The sequence below is a fragment of the Dromaius novaehollandiae genome, chromosome 2, assembly GCF_036370855.1.
Source record: "Dromaius novaehollandiae isolate bDroNov1 chromosome 2, bDroNov1.hap1, whole genome shotgun sequence".
Taxonomy (NCBI): Eukaryota; Metazoa; Chordata; class Aves; order Casuariiformes; family Dromaiidae; genus Dromaius; species Dromaius novaehollandiae.
Genome location: NC_088099.1, coordinates 41,588,563 through 41,608,956, shown reverse-complemented (window position 1 = coordinate 41,608,956; position 20,394 = coordinate 41,588,563). Strand labels below are relative to the sequence as shown.

The 20,394-nt window shown below is 36.7% G+C and overlaps 1 protein-coding gene across 1 annotated transcript in view; it reads left to right on the top strand.

Annotated features, from left to right (window-relative positions):
- The window catches only part of HDAC9 (histone deacetylase 9), a 306,119-nt gene that overhangs the window by 92,533 nt on the left and 193,192 nt on the right, over positions 1-20,394 (top strand). The window contains exons 7-11 of the mRNA XM_064506335.1: positions 2,280-2,411; positions 5,274-5,389; positions 11,109-11,231; positions 13,523-13,733; positions 14,097-14,314. Of these exons, the coding sequence (XP_064362405.1) occupies positions 2,280-2,411; positions 5,274-5,389; positions 11,109-11,231; positions 13,523-13,733; positions 14,097-14,314 (800 nt within the window). The remainder of the gene's footprint in view (positions 1-2,279; positions 2,412-5,273; positions 5,390-11,108; positions 11,232-13,522; positions 13,734-14,096; positions 14,315-20,394) is intronic.

The window sequence follows — 20,394 nt, the reverse complement described above, 5'->3', positions numbered from 1 at the left end:
GGTAAAAATAGAAAGGCAATCCCTGTGACTGAGCATGAAACACATTTCACGTAGAAGTGAAGCTTCTCTGCAGTGAATATCGCAGAGGATTTGTATCACATTAGTCTGTCATGGGTGTGGAAATCTTCTCCTAAATTTTAAGGGTACAGTGCAAAGTGAATCAGCAGAATAGATGACTACCTTTTCTTCTAAATGTCATCATACTTGAGTGATATCTGTGGTGACCATTGATCTTAGTCATGGTAGTAACTGATGAAACTGAAATTTCTTGTTAACAATTTTATCATTAAAGATTTCCAGCATTTTGCTAGCCTGTGCCTCTTTCTCTGAAATGTGCTCAAGGCATAGGTCATTTAAAAGGGACTGCTTGCCAAGAGCGACATAGTATGTGACAAAGGCAAGTGAATGACTGCAGATGGAAGGAGCCTTGAGGTTACAGAACAGTTAGCAGCACTCTGAGCAGGGTGGCAATTCCTTTGCTCTGTCATAAGCATTTCTAATGTCCCTGTTCCTGAGGGAACAAGTGGGACAGCAAGAAACAAATGTGTTGATATTACATACCGGGCAAGGATTGGAATTAGAAGTGTGGGGTTGAATCCTTATTCCAAAGCTTATTCCAAATGGTAAAATGTTGAATGGAGTGAAGATTTAATTTATTTTGTTTTCTGCTAACTCTTGCTCCTTTTTGGGGGCTGGGTTTATGCATGTTCACAGGAGAGAGAACTGATCCCAGTTTCCAGCTCTCTCTGTTTTGAAATGTTGCTCAGCCAAGTCTCAGTTCCAGAAAGAGAAATATAAACAAGTTCTATTCCACAGTTATCTTTCACTAGCTCTTAGTAGTCTATCTGATAGCGAGTTTACTTATAAGAACAGATAACCGGGTACGTGAAACATTTTATCATGCTGAAAATATCACAAAATAAAAAGTGCAGCAGAGCTTCATCCCTTGTCTTCACATGGTGAAAGACTGTCCATTTAGGAAAGAGAGGTGGAACTTGCCCAAGGTGCATTCAATATAATCCTAGGTTTTCTGGGAATCAATCCTACTTCTGCCTTTTCAGAGCATATATTTTTCTGCATAAATGTTCTTTGGACACTGTAATAAATCCAGTTGTTTGGTATGTTATTCAGAAAACATTGAAGTTCTGGGCCTAAAATTGCTGACCAAGAAATGTTCTGCCAGCAAATCTTGTCATAATTTATATTTCTAAGAGAAATCAAAAGGCACCAATGGAGGCTTCTTTCTATTTCTGTCATCAGACCATAATCCAATTATAAGGTTGAGTTCCAAGCTGTATTGACATCCAAGTTTTCACCTACAAGAGATATAAAATGATGCAGAATAAAACTTTCATTAACCTCTAATTAATACTAATCAATAAATGAACTGCTAAAAGTCATAGTACCTACTATTGCACTGTGAGGGAAAAATAAAAAATGTTTTCCATACTGATATTTGGGTAATATTAGAGTTGAAATGGGATGAGAAGAAAAGTGAGTAATGGCCATTTCTTTAGGGTGGAAAAGAAGTTAACTCAATGATTTATTACTGAAATTCCTTTTTATCTTTTTCAGCATAGCCACTGAAATTTTTTGCTTTAATAGCCTAGTGTCTTCTGCTTGAATTCAAGAAGAATATGTGAGGAATCATAAATGTTTAGAGGCAGATAAAAGAACAAACAAACACTAGCTTAGTAAAGTAAATTTTAAGTACAAGCCTTACTGTTAGTAAGTTTTGTGCTGTTGATTTTCTCAAACATTTTTTAAAATGTGCTCCTCATAGCTTAGCTTCACATTCTTTAATCCGTGTAACATTATAAAGTAGAATAAGAATCCCAGATTGCTAGATAGGGGAGAAAAAAATATTATTTCTCTTTGAAGTCAAGGAAATAGTGCACAAAATAGAGTGTCCTCCTGTCTTCTTTTCTGTTGTCTCCTAGATTTAACTCAGATTGGTAATAGAGACAGTGTGATAATACAAGTTCATTCTGAACTTGTTTTTTTGTGGAGGAGAGAGAATCAGGGAAAGGTGAAATGGGGGTGAGGTCAAAAGTAGTAACAGTACTGGGCTTGGGAGCTATTCATCCCCCTTTCTCTCTCTTCTGTTCCCCAATCTAAAATAGAGTTGTATGAGGGGCAGCAGGAGGTAGGAAAATTTCTGCCTTTGAGCTCTCTTTGGCTCCCATGAAGTCCTATAGGAAGGACCCTGTAGGTCAGTGGTGTCAGGGTGAAGCAATACGCTGATTTGTAATCATTCATTTTCTTCTCTCTGTTTCCAGCTTCAGAGCCCAATTTGAAGGTACGTTCAAGGTTAAAACAAAAGGTGACGGAAAGGAGAAGCAGTCCTTTGCTCAGGAGGAAGGATGGAAATGTTGTTAGTTCATTCAAGAAGAGACTCTTTGAGGTGACAGGTAATTAAGAATGGAAAAATTCTGTGTCAACTGCAACTGCTAGCTGACATGCATAAAATAACCCCCAAAGTGCTATACTGGAATTCAAATTGTTTCTCAACCATGCTATTAGCCATTATTTTTCTGTTGCTGGAAAGGTAACTGGTTTAAAGAAATGGTTACGTATAAATCTGCAGCTTTTTACCACTCACTAAAAAGTTGCTGTTTGAAAACCATGTTCTTAAACCGGTTTGGAAACCAGCATTTTCCAACAGCAGGTACAGGAACTAATGAATGGTAACCTGTCAGCAAAGAAGGACATTAAAAGAGGAAAGAAAGAGAATAGTCTGTTCCCCTTTTTTATTTCTTCTGTACATTGTCAAAATTTTGGGGTTTGCATCTCCCACTTTCTTTCTCCAGTGGAGAATGAAAATGCAAACAGCAGGTGCAAAAAAGGCCTATGTAATAGTCCTTAGGTTCATCCAGAACCATTTTGGGATCATATGTTTGATGTTCTCCTCCTGGATTTTTTTGTTTGTTTGTTTGAAAATGTCAAGGCTAGTTGTTTTTGATGTAAGGACTCACTAAGTTGTTTTTTAAATAGAAAAAGTTGAAGATGCTTAAATATTTAGTGGTGAACTTTTGGTTGTAGCAGATAATACTGTTAGTAATCAAAACAGAATTTTTAGCATGTAAAAAACACAGAATATGTATATGGAAGATTAAAAAGGGGAAAATGCAAAGTAAATTTTTTTCATGAAGTAGTATTTGTTTTCAGTATTTTTCTTGCCCTTGAACTAAGAGAAATGACAGGCCAATTAACAGTAGATACCAAAGCATTCTTTCACATTTCATGTTGATATATAGAGTGGTGATTCATATCACATGTATTATTTTGCAGAATTGCACACTTCACCACAGCTCCCAAGCAGCCTGAAGTCATATCTTTTTAGTGCGTAGGAATAGAAAGCTGCCGAGGCTTTATCCATGTATTTGAAATACATATCCATGTATTTGGCTGACTCTGATATTGCTTGCTATGAATTTATACCAGTAAATGGTAGCTTCATGCTTCAAGTGGTGTTATAGTTAGACCATATGTTTATACCACCAGCAATTACTAATCTATCAGAGATATATCTGGATTCACTTGGTATATCACAGTTAACGCCACACCAAGGTGGAGATACAGCGCAACATAAGCAAATTCCCTTCAGGGTCCCCATAGATGCAATTCTCACAACAACTTTTCACAGTACGTCAGATGTAAAACTGCGACATAGATGTGATTGTAAGCATCAAAGTAACTAAATAAGATGATTTCCCTATAAATTATTTCCAGATTAGGACTTTTTACAACTAATTTGTTATTTCAATTCTCTGGAACTCTTCTGAGATTCTTGATCTCCTATTCCTTAATTGTGGTGGATTTCTTTGTATTCTGTACACTTGCAAGTAAAGTATAAAGTAAAATACTTATCCCAGGAGCTTTTTCTGCAGCCATTGCTAGAGCAGAAACCTCAGACTAAAGTCAATACCTGTTTTACTCATGGCTGTGTCAATGACACTGAGGCTTACAGACAGCCACTGTTACTATTATGATGTTATATGACATTTTATACCTTTCATAATCAAGGCTTATCAAACGTTTAATCAATTATTTGATTTTGATGAAACATTTCTGGCTGAAATGTTTTTTCGTTTTTTTTCTTCCAACAGAAAATAGCACTTGAGTAAATGTGTATTTATATAAAAAGTGCTATTATAATTTTTCAAAAGAAAAAATTACTTAGTTTGTGTTTCTACTCTTCCGATAAAACCAGTGAGAACTCAATGCAGGAAATTTCCCTGACCAGTTAGTATATTTGGATACTGATTCACTTCAGTAAATTGAAGCCAGCTCTAGCAGGAAACAGCAACAGGTCCAAGAAGCTGCTAGGAAATCTCATGCTAATTGCGGTGAAAGTGAGGACATATTTTTGCAAGTGGACTGAGAAAGAAAGAGCAAAGAAGCAAAGAAGTAGCCTCAGAATAATTATGGCCATATTTAGATATTATTTATTTTAATTTCTTGAAGACTTTCATTTAAAGCTATCCCATGAAGGAGTCTTATCTCTACTAGTGCCACACTCTTCTATCTTTAGCCTTATTAATCTTTTCCATGTACAGAACTTTCATTTATATCAGTATAGGATTAGAACAGTTTAATACAACAACACACAACTAGATCATACTCCTTTATCTTAGGCAGAATTCAGGAATTTTTAATCAAGATAACGTACAGCCTTTTTGTATTTCTTATTTGTGACAAAGATGTAGTGAAAGTGGTGTGTATGTTATCATTATTACTTTCTCATGTAAAGGTTAGTTTACAGCAGACTACTCCAGCACCCTTTCCAAACGGTAAGGGAGTGGCAGTAGGCCTCATGAATTGATGACATGTTATCATGACCTTTGCAAGCTGGCTATCTCTGTCATTTTGATCTCTTACAGAGGCAGGGCAGTGTGCAATTAAAAAGAAAAGACTTTCTTTTCTTTTTATTGATTGCATGCTCCATACCTGTATCTCTGCTTGCTGCTGAGTATCATACCATCTTGGGGGGGTGGGGTGGGGAATTACCCTTTCTGAAGCAGACAGACCAGAAGGGAAAAGAACAAGAGTCTCTTTCTTTGTAAGTATTGTAAAAACAAAATCAAAAAAATTGAGAACAAATTAAGAAAATTAATGTAAGTAAATAGCTTATTCATGACTGGCAAATACTCTTCAGCTGCAAAAAAAATAAAAAAAGCTATGCCATAAACAACGTACAGTTAGTTCACTGAGATCATGCATTGCCTTTCTATGTGAACCATGAATTCATGTATGCATACTTTGTTTTCCAGAATCCTCAGTCAGTAGCAGCTCTCCCGGATCAGGTCCCAGTTCCCCAAGCAATGGTCCGACTGGTAGTATAACAGAAAATGAAACCCCGGTTTTGCCAGCTAACATTCAAGCTGAGGTAAGACTAAGTGTATACTCTTTATTGACTAGATAACTGCTCAGACTTCTAGATTTGGAAAGAGAGAAATTCCTTTAGAAAGGAGTTATGATTGTCAGGGTACCAGGACACTGTAGACTGATGGCAAGGACAGTTGAATGTGGAATGAACAGTCGCAACAATATTCGGGGTCTTAGGACCAACTGCTGGATGAGGTAGTAAAGCATTAAACCTATTTTCAGGATCTCAGATTGCTGTAGGTGGAAGGTACAAGGCATCTGGCTTATCTGTTGGGACAGTCTGAGGAGGTGCACGATGCAGAACTCTAATGAAGGACTTTCATGTGAGAAAGAGTGACTTAGGCACTGGTGACTCTAGCTCATATGGGTTAAGGCATTTCCAGGTTCAGAGGCCTGGTGAAGTAATTTTGTTTAATTCCAATATTGGAGTTAGGTGACTAAGTCATTTTTCATATCTGCCTTTAGTTTTACTGTATCTCAGTTTCTTCATCTGTGCAGTACTTATCCACATAACTGACATGCCCAGAGTCTTTGATAGGTTTTTCATAAAGCTGGATCTTTAGGCCTAAGGACGAATCCAGGGACAGAAAGAACTGTAACTATTTATTATTCTGTTTTGTTCATATATGCCTATAATAATAGGCATGTAGGTGCTAAATCATTTGTGAGAAACCTCATTTACCACAGACATACCTAGGTCAGGCTTATCTGTGGCAATACTGTAAAGGGACAATAAATGTATTCTAAGAGAGAATGAAATCCAAACATATTCTCTATCCGGTACCCATACGTACAGCCATTTTTGCTTTGGTGGCAACGTTTTCTATTAATTGTTGCTTTATAATGTTTATGTTAGAAAAATTGTATAAGGAAATGTGATTTAAAAGAGTTTTAGCTAATGGAGCTATTTCTCCAGGTCAGTGGCAGGACATTCACCTCAAAAAAACCTGGAATGGGCAGTTCAACCTCCAGCAGTGACTTTTCCCCATAATGAATTAATTGTGTGTGTGAACTATGATCCAGGGGGCAGGTGGGTGACCTCTGCACACTGATTAGTAGCCTCTCACTGGCCCGTAACCAAAAAGAAAAAAAAATTTGCATTGATGGCTAACATGTGGTCTTGCCTCATAGCCCCTCTGTATGTGATTGCAAAGAAATGTAAATGGTGCAGAGCAAGATACAACATTCAGATTAGGTCAGATACTAGTTTGGTAGGATTAAATAGTATATTTTAAAATTGTGAATGTTCTAGACAGAAGTAGAAAGTTGTAATATGTAGACATTAATGCTGTATTAAACAGGAAATCATATCCAATTGGATCATGTATTGACTTGAGGAGATCAGAGTTACTACTACAAGACAGAAAGAGAATAATGTCTCAAACTGATTTTCACTGCTTGTTACTTTGCATATTTTAGTTTCTGGACACTTGCCCACAGCATTAAATGACAGTCAGAAACACATACAATCTGATCAGACTAGCAATCTCTGTTTGGGGACTTTTGAAAGTCTGTAGCTAGAACCAGCAGGATTATATTCTGTTCATTATTAGGACACTGCGTTGCGTATCATTTGTCATTGCTATGCCAAGCAACAGAAGTTTTAGCCTCACACAACAAATGCTCAAATGAGCCTAAAAAGTTCCTTTAGAAGCTGGCTCCGTGTGCTAGTCAGTCACTGAGCTTGCTGGAAGTGTGCTAAGAAGCTGAAACCACTGACTTCCATTTCTGGATCCGGTCAGGGATTTCTTTACCTCTCTGGTTACTTGATTGTTAATGCTGTGGTGCTGTGGGCTCAAACATTTTTCCATAAATCTCAACTTCAGTACATTTTAATTTCAGTGGGATTTATTTGGTAGTTTAACAGTAACCAAACTGCTACATATCTCTTCTCTAGTTCAACATTTGCTGCCAGCTCTCAAAGGCTATATATCTAATCAATTTTTCATCAGACATACAAAGTACAGAAGTTTCTAATAATAGGATAAGTGCTCTAAAATAACCTAAAATATCACTTGTTTTGCTGTAATTCTGCATGACTCACATCGCTGTTGTTTCATAATTGTTGTTGTGACATTTGCAGTAAGTGTTGTGCTCGTATCTGAGTGGGTGGATAGCCGTGGTTTTCATGGCAGCAAATAAAACACTTTTTGCTGGGGGAAACAGGTTGCTATGACAGAGAGCCATTTACCAGTAAAAACATGAGTCAATACCGTAAATGATCACACTGTAGTACATAGACAGAATTAGAGCATTATCAGTAAAGAAACAGATTTTTAAAGTATTTTTGCCATATCCATTTGAATAGCTAGACTTTAAAGTGGTTTACCCAGTGGAGCAGACAGTCTGATGGGCAGACATTTACATTTTTTTGAATGAACAAAGGTGCACTGCTAATGCTACATTTTTGCAGAGAATACTTTACTATCACAGTTCCCTTACCAGTACTTTCAGCATATGCTTTGTTAAAACACTGGTCTCATTATATGAAACTTGGAAGTTAAACGCAAGTTTTTAATTGCACGTTATAAATAAAATGCTGTTTTTATTAGGCCCAGTTGTCTCCAGCAGCATCAAGGTTCACCGCAGCAGCTATTTGTCTCTGGTAGTGTGCCATACACTTTCAGGTCACCTACTGTGCTGGGACTAAATCTTACTTGCATGAGAAATGCAAGCAGGTTTGAGCCTCTGCACAGCATGTCCCTTGAGTTCAGAGGACAACCTGCCTAGGTCACGCGAAATGATTAATGTTAGGTGTATGCAGCCCGGTCCAAAGCCATCGAAGGCGAAGGAAGGATTCCATCTGGTGTCAGTGGGCTTCAGGTCATGTTCTTGCTCTTTCATTTGCGCTTTGAACAGCAGCATTTCCTAGAATATCACCTGATTATACAGGAAACATAAATGACATGCAAGGCAGATAATCACATGCTTGTTTTATGTAACCCTATGTTTCAAATGCTCAGCTGTATGAGGTACTCTTTGCAAATGGCTAGTGGCAAAGTGTGTAAGTTTCTGAAGAGCTGGGGAGGTCTGCTTCGAATATATGTAGAAAGATTCTGCTTCATTTTTTAACTCCAGCAACAAAAGAAGAAGCTTTAAGAAATAATTAACTGTGAATATTCAAAGCCACGACAACGTTACTGTAGCTCCACAATTTAGAAGTATTAAAGGCAAACCACATCCTCTTCATCACTTTGTGTAACGTGGACATGTGAAATAGTTGTTTTCGCTTCTCATCCAGCCCAGGTAGCAAAATAGGAGTACAATAACTAGATATAGTAGTGCACCACCATGCACTGCTATATTTAGTTATTATACTTCTGTCTTAAGAAAGAAAGTAACTACAGTGACAGGATATTTTAAGCAACAGGCAGCAGGATCCATGAATCCAGAGAGTAAGTATTTGGAGGGCAGTTGCCTTTAGTTGCCAATCCAGATCATCAGGTGTTCATAAAGAAGGACCATGGCTTAGCCACTGTGCTGCCAAATGACACTGCTGGCATCTCAAATCTGTGCCACTATCTCAGCGTATTGTCAATACTGTAAAAGGAGAAGCTGCAGCTGGGGCCATGTAGTTGTACATCAACTTACTTTGGACCCTAATCCATGCAGGTGGACTCCTAAACTCATTTTCGGAGACAGGGTTTATCTGGCATTTAAGCAAATATTTATTGTTTGGTTTTTTTTAAATCAGTTATTTACCAAAACAAAAATGACCAGTTAATAGAAGGGTTACAAAATGGAAGTAAATACTCTAATTAATAAACTCATATTTTTAACATTAAACTTTCATGCTATATAACACAATTGATTTTGCTTCTTGTAGCAATCATGCTTGGCCTTAATGCGGTGGGAGTGACTTTTACTGCTTCTCTAAATCCTGCCACTGTTTCACTTGCTAATTCAAATCTTAGAATATAACAGTGGCGTATTGAAAACCAAAAAGGAAACATGTATTTTTGGGGTAGCTCTGTGTAGATACTGCAGTCAGTACAAATCTGATGATGTTCTAGAAGGTGCATTGCAGCTGCTACAGCATCCTTTTTCAGTTAAATTTTTGTAGTCTCCCTCAGTAATATCTCCATAGTCTGGACATGTTTGGTTTAATAATGGTCAAAGGTGGATGTTATCAAGGCAAGGCACTGTTAGCCAGGAATTAATGTAATATACAAGGGAAGCTTCTTTGTTTCGTATACTATCTGTTGACGTTCCCTAGGTACCAAGAGAAAATTACTGAGATAGACTTCTACTGTTATTGTCTCAGTGATAGGTCGTATCTCCAAACAAACTGTATGAGAAAGGTTATGTTTTGGAATAACATCCTGTATTTTTGCGCTTAACCACTTTTCATTGATGGTCTGAAGTTGCATTGTATTAGCACAAAGTATTTTACAGAGTTAATTGATATTCCAGGTTTGTCCAGGGGAAAATCTACAGCTCCCCACAACATGCTTGACAAGTTATTATATTTACTTTAGTCAAAGCCCGAGTGTGCAGTATCCCTCTTGGAGGTGGTCTATTATTGGAGTCCCATATGCTTTTTGTTTGGGAAGAAAGCAGTCACTGTGTCATACTGTTACACAGGGTATTCTTTTTCAAGGATGTTGTTCCCTTGGGGACCATATCATGCCAGAGTTCCTAAGTCTAATAAGACCTTTGTAGCTCTTATTGTGTTAAAGTTCTGGGAGGGAAGCAAGAGTTAAACAGAAAGTGTAATTCAAGCAACTATACTAGACCACATGTTGAAAAACATGACTGTTAAAGCAGAGAGGCAAAGGCTTCAAAAAGATTCCTGTTGTGGTCATGTAACTTTTTATGTTTCTTTCCGATGAATCTAAAATGGGAAGGCAATGGGTGATCTTTGTTGCATGTCCATTTTTATTTGACAGTGATTAAAAATATATCGGAAACTCCATGTCCTTGAAAATTATATCACAAGGATTCAAAAGAAGTGTTAAAGATTTTTAGTTGAACGGAATTAGGAAAGCTGTGTGGGAGTATCCCACCATCAGAGAATGATGGGACACTATTTCTATATATACATATATAGAGAGAGAGGGACAGAGTACATTTGTTTTAAGTGGAAGGTGTGGCAATTCTGCCTAAGTTGATACCCTAAATTCCCACATAAATAGAACTAAATAATGCAACTGAAATATCCCCATATCACAATCAGAATTAGAAAATACATTATCTATTTGTGAGCTGCATTTCATACTTTACAATAAAAATTTTAATAGACATGGTAAGTAAAGGTCTAATACATTCACATTCAGTGACACCTTTGATTTGGCTATATATAGCCTCATATACCTTAGGGGATGAATCTCCCTTGTTCCCAAAGGCAAACTGTGCTTTACGGTTTGTCTTATAGTCCTGAATATATTGGCTAAATTCCCACTGAACTTATAGTAGCGAAAGTGTAGGTGATGAGACAGGAGATGGTCTAGGCATCCTCAAGATTTTGGTTTTGCATAGGAATTTGACTTACTAACTAAGGCATAATCCTAGACAAATACCATTTGTTTTCTTAAGACAGGAAATATTAATAGCCTTTTTAGAAGGACAGTACTGTACTTTTTCTTATCTGGAACCCCAATGGGACGCAAACTAATGTATGATACATAACAGGCTTTCAATGTAGCAGGATAACCAGGATAGAGTAACCAAGATAAAAAGCTTGGAGATTATACATCTGTTGTTTTTCTCCTTTATTCCAGCATCTGGTTTCACAGCAACGTCTTTTGATACAGGAAGAATCAGTGAACTTGTTGAGTCTGTACACATCCCCTTCTCTGCCCAACATTACCTTGGGACTTCCAGCAGTACAATCGCACATCAGTGTAAGTGACAAGTTTAAAGCATTTCTGTCTTCTAGGAAACCTACTTTCTGCCTGTTCTCTTTTTTTTTTTAGCATTTGGGGATGTAAGCCATTCACCCCTTTCTTTGCATGGGCAACATCTGAAAGTTTAAGACCATGACTTGAAGCAATAATCCTTCTTAATAACAAATAAACAAATACCAGTATGGAGCTTAGCTAAGTACAGGCCAGATGCATTGTATTTGTATCTGCAAATCAGATATCTGATTTCAGACATGGTGAGGTATAGCATATGAGGAGGTCATACAATTTGAACTTTTATACTAAATGATTTTGGGTAAATGATTGATGGTACCTGGTAAAGTACAACTCCTGTAACTATTTTTACAGTGAGATTCCAGCAGTAACCTAGGCTTGTATGGAGCATAGTAGGGGAAGTATCTGGTATTCCTGCAGGTAGGTTTGTTATTTGAGGGTTGTACTATCAGACATTACCAATAAAATAGGCAGATACGGAAACAACTTCTGGTATTTATTTGACCAGTTACATTCATATGGCCTTTGTTCAAGCTGCAGCAATCAACTTTATTTGTAGTGAGATGTTCAACTGGTGTATGAAATGCATAAAACCACAGACATGGTATGGATAGCAATCCATGTTGATGGATAAGGATCTTTAAATCTAGACAAAGTCACAGTAATCTAGAGGTGAAATCTGGGGCCCTGTAAAATAATGGAAAATGTTGTCACTAGTCAAAATTCTACCCTTTCCAATTTCCAGCAAAAATGGTAAAAATATTAGTATAAAGTATATGATTGTTCTGCACAACAGTGTATGAAATGTGAAGAAATTTTAGCAATTTAGATTTCATAGAATATGAATTGGTAACTTCTATAAAAATTCTAGCTGTGTAAATAAAACTTTCCACTGTATAAAACAATATGCAGCCTACTATGGTTTGTAATAAGTTCTACTTAATTCCAGTGCTAAATATAGTTCAAGTTTCATGTCATTTTATGACTTTTTCAGTACATGCAGTGTTCTCACCAATAATATATTGCTGCAGTCCAGCCTTTTAAGATCAGATAGTGACATTTCGGAGGAAAATTGTGTACGCTCTAAATCAGTTTTCTAGAAGCCTTTCATGAGATATTTATAAGCAAATTATTGTTTTTAAGGAATGGAAAAATTGAACTGATCATGAAAAGTAATGCTTACTTTTCCAAACCATGTCATCAAAAATTTCCTAGCTAATTCACAAAACATATAACTAGGTTCAAAGAAATTTTATAACATTAACAAAGGAAATGAAAATACCTTTAATTTTCTCACTCAAATCCTAAGAGCTTTTGATGTGGTCAGCTAGCACCAAATTGGCATTTGAAAAAACGAAGGGGTTGATTTATGCAATGTAATGTTTATTTCTGTTGCTAGAATAAGGAGTTGTAAATTGTAAAGTTTACTTTGGTGTTTTTCAGGGAAGGGTGATGGCAGAGTGTGAAGTAAGCATATGCCCCAAAAATATTAATTAGAAAGCCTACTTTGCCTCATTAGAATATGTGGAATTCAAGTTATCAGACCTACTGTTTTTTACCATGACATTCCATTAGTGGTAACCTGCAGGCCTCAACATATTTTTCTGTTAGACCAAAGCCTCCCAAAATTAGGCCTCCAATCAATAACCAAGCAATTTATAAGGGCACTTTAAAATGCCACACGCACACAAGAGCTCTTGATGATTCAGTAGATCAGAATTTTTTACTATAAAAATTTACTTTCCAAAGAGGATAACTCACATCTGTGCTGTCCTTTAGGGAGTCAGGAAACGCTCCAGGAAAGGCAATAGCTTACGATTACTACAGGTAGTTATTTTGTTTTACTGACTAACTTGCTGTCTGATGGAAAATTATGTTAAAAAACAATCCCTGCATAATGCAAGCTCAATGTAAACTATTTCCTCTGATCCTCTCTTTTCCTGCACAGGAGACTGTGGAAAGATCTTTCATGATTTTAAATATAGGTCTCAGTCTTGCCATTTCATTAATAATGTTCTGATCAGTAGTTCCTGCTGCTTTGGCTTTTATTACTGATTTTTTTTTCCAAGTGATCCCATTACTCAGTTTCTCATGATGTTAAATTTAACTGGCATGCTGCTCCTCCCTTTTCATCTCACAGGCAAAGCATAAGGCAGAGACTTTAACCTTTTTTATATATATATTTAAAAGTATGGCATCAGACCATCTAATTATGTGGAGTTATAAAAGACTGGGTCTATGAAAAGCATTTACCAATGCCATTGTTTTTCTGACAGGCTTCATCGTCATTCAAAGAAAAGCAGAAGGGAGAGACCCAGACGCTCAGACAAGGAGTGGCCTTGGCTGGACAGTATGGGGGGAACATTCCTCCAGCTTCAACTCATCCCCATGTTGCTTTGGAGGGAAAGCCAAATAGCAGCCACCAAGCTCTCTTGCAACATCTGTTACTGAAAGAACAAATGAGACAGCAGAAGCTTCTTGTGACTGGTAATGATCAAGGCTTCAATACAGTATTAATTTTAGGTGTTTTAATGACATTTTATTTGTCATTGACATTAGTGCAGTGCAGTGTCTTTGTTTTGTTTACCCACTTCAGTGATTTCTGCTCCAGTCCTTTACCATGAAAGAATTCAATGATTACAGAAAAGAGAAAATGTTTACTTCATCGCATTCATTTGCAGCTGTTGAACTTTCCAGTGTGGCTAGGCATATGATATATGCTCCACTGCATCAATGCCGATGCAGACTTCTGCAGTATGCTCCCCTGCTTCTTACTGAGAGATTTCTCTTCTATTAGATCTATTAGTTTATTTGTTCTTCACACTGGAGTGAAATGTTGCTGTTTTGCAGGATCGGTTCCTCTTCATCCTCAGTCTCCTTTAGCAGCAAAGGAAAGAGTCTCACCTGGCATAAGAGCTGCCCACAAACTGCCTCGTCACAGGCCACTGAATCGAACCCAGTCAGCTCCTCTTCCTCAGAGTACTTTGGCCCAGCTGGTTATCCAGCAGCAACATCAACAGTTTTTGGAGAAGCAAAAACAGTACCAGCAACAGATCCACATGAATAAGGTGAGTTCCCAAAGTAAGGACTTTCCACTAAACTTAAAGATTGAAAAGTAATAAGGAAGCACAGTATTAGTGCTATGTGGTCGCTCACAATAGACAGGTTATTGTACAAGTACCTTGTTTATGCATATTTTGTGTGCATTTGTATAGATCTTCATTTTCAGCTTTCTGAAAAATGATACAAAATTAGTTTATGGTTGCTGACATCGATGAAAATATAATTCAATGAAATAGAGATCAAATAATATCACAGTTTTAAATCACAGCTGGTTTCCTGTTGAATACGTGAATGATGCCGTAAAAATTACTGAATTCCTATTTGACTTTTTATTTGCCATTTCCAGTTTCAGAAAGCATTCCATTCAGATGCCTTCGAGTCATATGTTAAGCTTACTCATTACGGAATAGTATCTGGAGTATGTATAAAACTCATTTGAAGTCAGTCAGCTGATTAAATTTATCTTTTTTGGGTAAGAAATTTATTGATCGGTTGAAAAAAATTAATCAGCTTTCATTAAAATAACTCCTTCTCTTTGATTAGTAACATTGATGTTTATTATCTACATGGCAGTATAAAACTCAATACCAAAAAAATGAGAACGAAAAGCATGCATTATTTCTAACATCAGATATAGAGTTGAATTCTTACCCTGTTTCCCTATAGAGTAATACCTTATTCTAGTGGAAAAAAAAAACCAAAAAAACAAAAGGGACCATCCACTAATAAACAAAGAGCAGCAGAATGTAGATATATTAATCAGTGGCCAATGCTTCTACAACAAATGTGATGCTGTTTCCTGCTCTAAAATGTAGACATGCAAGTAATTAAATGCTTTTATCTAAAGAACTTTTTTCTGCACTTACTAGAAAACTTTCCAGAAGTTGTTTGACAGAGCTCTTAGAATATTTCAAGGATATATTAATCGTGCATTTTTCCTTTTCTTGTTTTATTTAAGGGTTAATTCATAAGTTTATATAAGAGGCAATGACAAGGGGAAAAAAGGTGAAAAGTGGGCATTCAGCCCTGGTACCTATAAGAAAATGAAAAAAAAAAATCAGTCCACCTTACTGGGTGAACTTCCCATGGGGTACTGATTCTTTGGAATCTACTAGGAATTCCCAACAAAATTAGAAGCAAACCTAGCGTTTAAGTACATAGTTTGTACAGTGGTTTGGTTATTAAATCTTGTCTTAATTAGGAAAAATGAAGACCAGAAAACTTCAAAGTTCAGGGCTGATCCTCGCATGTTAACCCCTCTCAGCTTGGGTGTTTTGATTACTCAACTAGGACTCCAGTTGGCTTTTCTTTGAGTATGCATTCCATATGTTTAATCAAGATGGCATATGTTCATCTTGTAGCCTCAGGTTTTGAAAACATTTCACCTGCCCTCAACTGTCTGAAGAGAAAAGAATTTCTAGTAGTAAAGTACTGAGTCTTTGTGCTGTTTGTGGGTATTCACTGCAAAGTGATCAGTTACTGTTCCTGCATTCCTCACAAGGGAAAGAACCAAACTTACATGTTTTTGTTAGATCATATGCTTATTGACATAAATTTTACTGTAACATTTGGGGATATGTGATGTGACAGATAGATACATTTGTCCTGAATGTCAAAATTAAACTTGAGTCAAATAAATCAGATATGAATCATACAAAGAGATTAGGTAGCTTCATTTTAGTTTAACCAGGAATATATTGAACCTCCCAAGAACTAGACTGGATAAGAAACTAAAAAGACTGCAGTCAGCCTGGAAAACAAGGGGTGTCCTAGACCAGGGAGCAAAGCAATGGCCCAGCTTATCATTTCTTAGGAGAAGTTTGCACTTGCATCAAGGGAATACATGCATTTATTATTTTCCATTGTTCTGTCTGTTACTCTTCTGTACGTAGGCCATACGGTGAAGTCCGCAAAAATGTATATTCCCTCCTTACTGGGCATAAAAAAAATGCTTTATTTAGTAAAAAGTACTCAAACATTCTCTTAAAAGTTTTTGATAGACAACAAAAATGATTTTAAGATGACAAGACTGTGAAATGCCAATTGATTAAGAGCTTAGAACAAGTTTTAATATCTTCAGTTTCTCTTCTGTTCCTCCTTTCTTTTTCTTTTCCTGATGTTTAGAACTTTAGCATTTAAGGCTTTAATATATTTCAACAGAATCCAGTATTTTAATTTTCACCCTGACCTAAGATGATATGGCATGTGTCAGCACTCACTGAAAAATCTTTTTGGTTAGATCTTTTTCATTGGAAATATGGGCGAAATCTTGCTGTAACAGCAAAAAAGAGGAAGAGAGCAACAATTTCTCCCCACTCCCCTCAATTTTATATATATCTTGTATAAAAAAGCAATTCTTTTCTTTGATAAAAGAATATACTTCAGGAGCAAGCCAGAGCTGCTGTAAGGGTGATAACAAGCAAAAATCTAACATAGACCAGAGGTAAAGAGTTCCCTGGATCATTTCCATTCTGAAAAGAAACAAATCACTGCCAAGAGGTGTGCTTCTGTCCTTACTAACAAAGACAAGATCCCCTATGGATTATTTCTGATCAGCTGTCAGATGCCGGATTTTTGATGTTGGAAACAGTATACATCTCCACTGAAGTCTGACATTTATACCTGTGGGATCTAGTACACCGACCTTCTGAAAATATTCTAGCTCAAATGCAAATGTTCACATCCCATCCAAAAGTAGGTAGAAACCCTTGTCCCAGCTTTCTGGGGGAAAAATAATAATGAATGTCCAGTAACCTGAACTCCACTTGTCTTTGGGAAGATCGACTTTGCTGTTGTCAGCTTTAATATACTTCTGTTCAAATGACAGCTTATTTCCTCATAAGGCCCTTTGATCACCATTGTTGAACTTCGTTCTGCTCAATAATGAGACTGCAGTGTCTGAAAACTCCAGTTAAAATTATTGCAATCAGGTACTGAAAGACTGCTGCTACCTAAAAAAACTTAAGATCTTGATGTTATGTACGTATCTCTGCATCTAAAAAACTTTGACCCTGCCACTTACAAAAAAAAAAAAAGAAAAAAAGAATTTTGATGTAGCTAGTGTAAGTGCAAATCCACTAGCAGAAATCTGAGTTCAAGAAAATCTCAGAATTAATAATGTGAGCAGTAAGTGAATGGAGCCTTCTGCCTTTAAAGGTTATTTTTATCACTGCATGTGATGAGTAAAATCCTGCCTCTACTGAAGCCAATGACAAGCTAGCACTGGCTTCGCTGGGACCAAGATTTCATTTGTTCAATATGGGAACCCTGCATGTGTTCTTAGAATATATTTATAGGGCTTTAACTATTCACAAATATATTTCTATGGTAAAATCCTTCTTTGTATTGGAGTAGTAAGAATTAAAATAATGGGGCAATTTGCAGTGTGAACTAAAATATGGATGCAGCCTGGAGAATTTTAAAGATTAAATAAGGAGTATCTGAATTTCAGTTTTATTGAAGTTTAGAATATCTTTGTATAGGAAAAGAGTGATTGGGCAAGACTGTGAGGTGAAAAAATAAATGACAAAAATGTATAAGGAATGAAAATTCTTCACTGTTTTGGATGCTGATGCTAACTGTTCAATATTTATTAATAAAAAATAATATGCATGTTTCTACTGATTTACTGATGGAAAAAACTAGGAAGATATTTCTTGTCAATAGGAGTATTTTACAGAGACAATTAACTCCAGATTATTCATTTACTGCTCTGATTGCTTTCTAATGAAATATCAAAGACTGTTTGGATCCAGGCTTCACCTGGAGTAAATGGGCGTAATTTCATTAAACATGTCACAACTGAGGTTCAGGCTTTCCAGCTGAACCTTTCTGACTAGCATCTTCTGAAGGTGAGAGGTTGTGAGACACACATTTCTTCTTTCAAATATTTCTAATAAATAGTGGGTTTTGGGGGGGCAAAACTATAGCAATAGCAAAAAATGTGTGGAACCTGAAAAAATAGCCAGAGCATTTTCTCCTTTATTGAGAACTAATATCTAAGCCACATGGAAAAGACTTATTTTGAAAGATAAATAAGCCCCTTAGTGGTGCCCAGTGAGCAGGTGCCAGGATGATTCTGTATAGCTAACAACATACATAGCTAGTAAAAGCAAACTGATAGCCATAGGAAAGAAGGAGAAAAAATGTGTTCTATAAGCATATGAACGAGTTCTTTGAAACAACAGCTGTGTATTTAAAATGAACAATCTATAAAGGAAAGAAATATGTCATGGCTATTGCTGGACTATTCTCTGTCCTTTGTCTCTTTGTAAAGACATTTTATTTAAAATGTCTTTGGAAATGATGTGTTTTACATGAGCTTGTCATTACAGAGGAGATAAAAAGACAATGGCTGCAACGGAAAAACTTACAAAATGGTCTGTTGCAGTGTCCAGATTATATATACTTAGTCTCCCATTTTTCTGTACAACCAAGCAGGTTAGATTGTCTTTGATGTCTTTTTTTGGTGAGACTCTTACAGCTATACAATAGACTTGACTTCTGTAAATGCTTCCTCTCCTGCTGCCACTATTTACTTTGGCTCATGCATATCCCTTACAGTTTAATTTCCTGAAAATAAAAAGAAAAAAAAATATAGGTTACATTAGCATGAAGTTATTTTTTGGGTGACTCTTTTGCTTGGAATAGCTATAAAAGTAATATGTGCTGGTTTGAGAAGACAGTTCTATCTGAATTCATTAGATAAAACACTTCTATTATTATTTTTAAATATACTCCTAGTAGAGCTCAGATTAAGCAATCACTTTTTCAAAATCAAAATTGTGTGTTTAAACCAACAGAAAGTCCTGCATTTAACTACAGATAGATTCAAAAAAATATACATATATGGTAAGTTGAAATTTAAAGTGAAGGATTTAAACATTAAGTTTAAGCAGAAGCATCCAACTGCACAGTGAAAGGACTTGAGCAGTGTTTGATGCGTGGTGCTGATATGGAGAAATGGGACAACTGTGGCTTAGCAGACTGGCCAGCAGGGTGATTTTACTGGTTTTGGCTTCTGCCCTTGCCCTCAGCCTCTTTTTATCATGCTTTATTGTAGGAGAGGAAATGACCGTACTGCCTCATAGTCCCTTGCCTTCTCCACTTCCCTCTGAACTCCTTGAAGTTCAGCAAATTGTAGCTGAGGTTCAGCTTTACATTGTGACTTGATGGTAGAATTGAGAATTAAGTTTTTTTTAATAAGCTTCTGCATAAAAGATGATGATATTTATGCACTATGAAATCTATTCTGAAAGTATATATACATTTTAATTTCACAGAGTTCTACACGGTTTAATTTGCTTAGCTCCTGCTGCCACTCAAGCCTGGAGCAAATCTCCTACTGGTGTGGGAGCATGCCACTGCAAATCAAAATGTACACAGTTACCACTGTAGTCTCCATAGCACCTTACATGCTTCTGTCACTCCTCTGATTACATGGAAAAAGCATCTGAGGGTGTTCCATGTATAAATTAAATACTCCAGGACATAATGTGCTGCACCAGAAAGCTCGGCAGCACTGAAGATCTGTGCCATGTAGCAGCATGAAGGAGAAAGAGGGTGACATAAAAGTGAAAAAGCGTAATAGAAAGGAGAGCAGTAATGAGCTAAATATGTGTCTTAACTTTGCTATGGATATGCACCCATTTTCTCTTGGCTCTCCTGCCAGAATAACCCACCTGATGTCAAGTAACTGGCATATGGAACGTTTTACAGATGGATCAGCATCAGTGACTCTCGTAGCTGTATATGATTATCTGTCACACAGATGTTTCAGCTTGTATTTGCTTGCTAGTCAGCCAGCCAAGCAGCCAGACTCTTTTCTTCCCTTTTTTTTTTTCCTTGCTTGAGGAATGGAGAAGGATCACCCACAGGTGTCTGACTAAGCAACAGAAATTAGTGTACCCGATCTGAATACATGTAGCTAGCTTCAGTGCCTTCTTGGTCAGCATCATCCCCTAAGAAACAACTGTAAAAGATTTATGGGTTTGATCTGAGAAATCTTGCAGACTGATTAAAAGGAGACAGTTTGCATTAGTTGCACTAATAAGTATTGCTTGGCTTATATCAATGCCACCTGCAC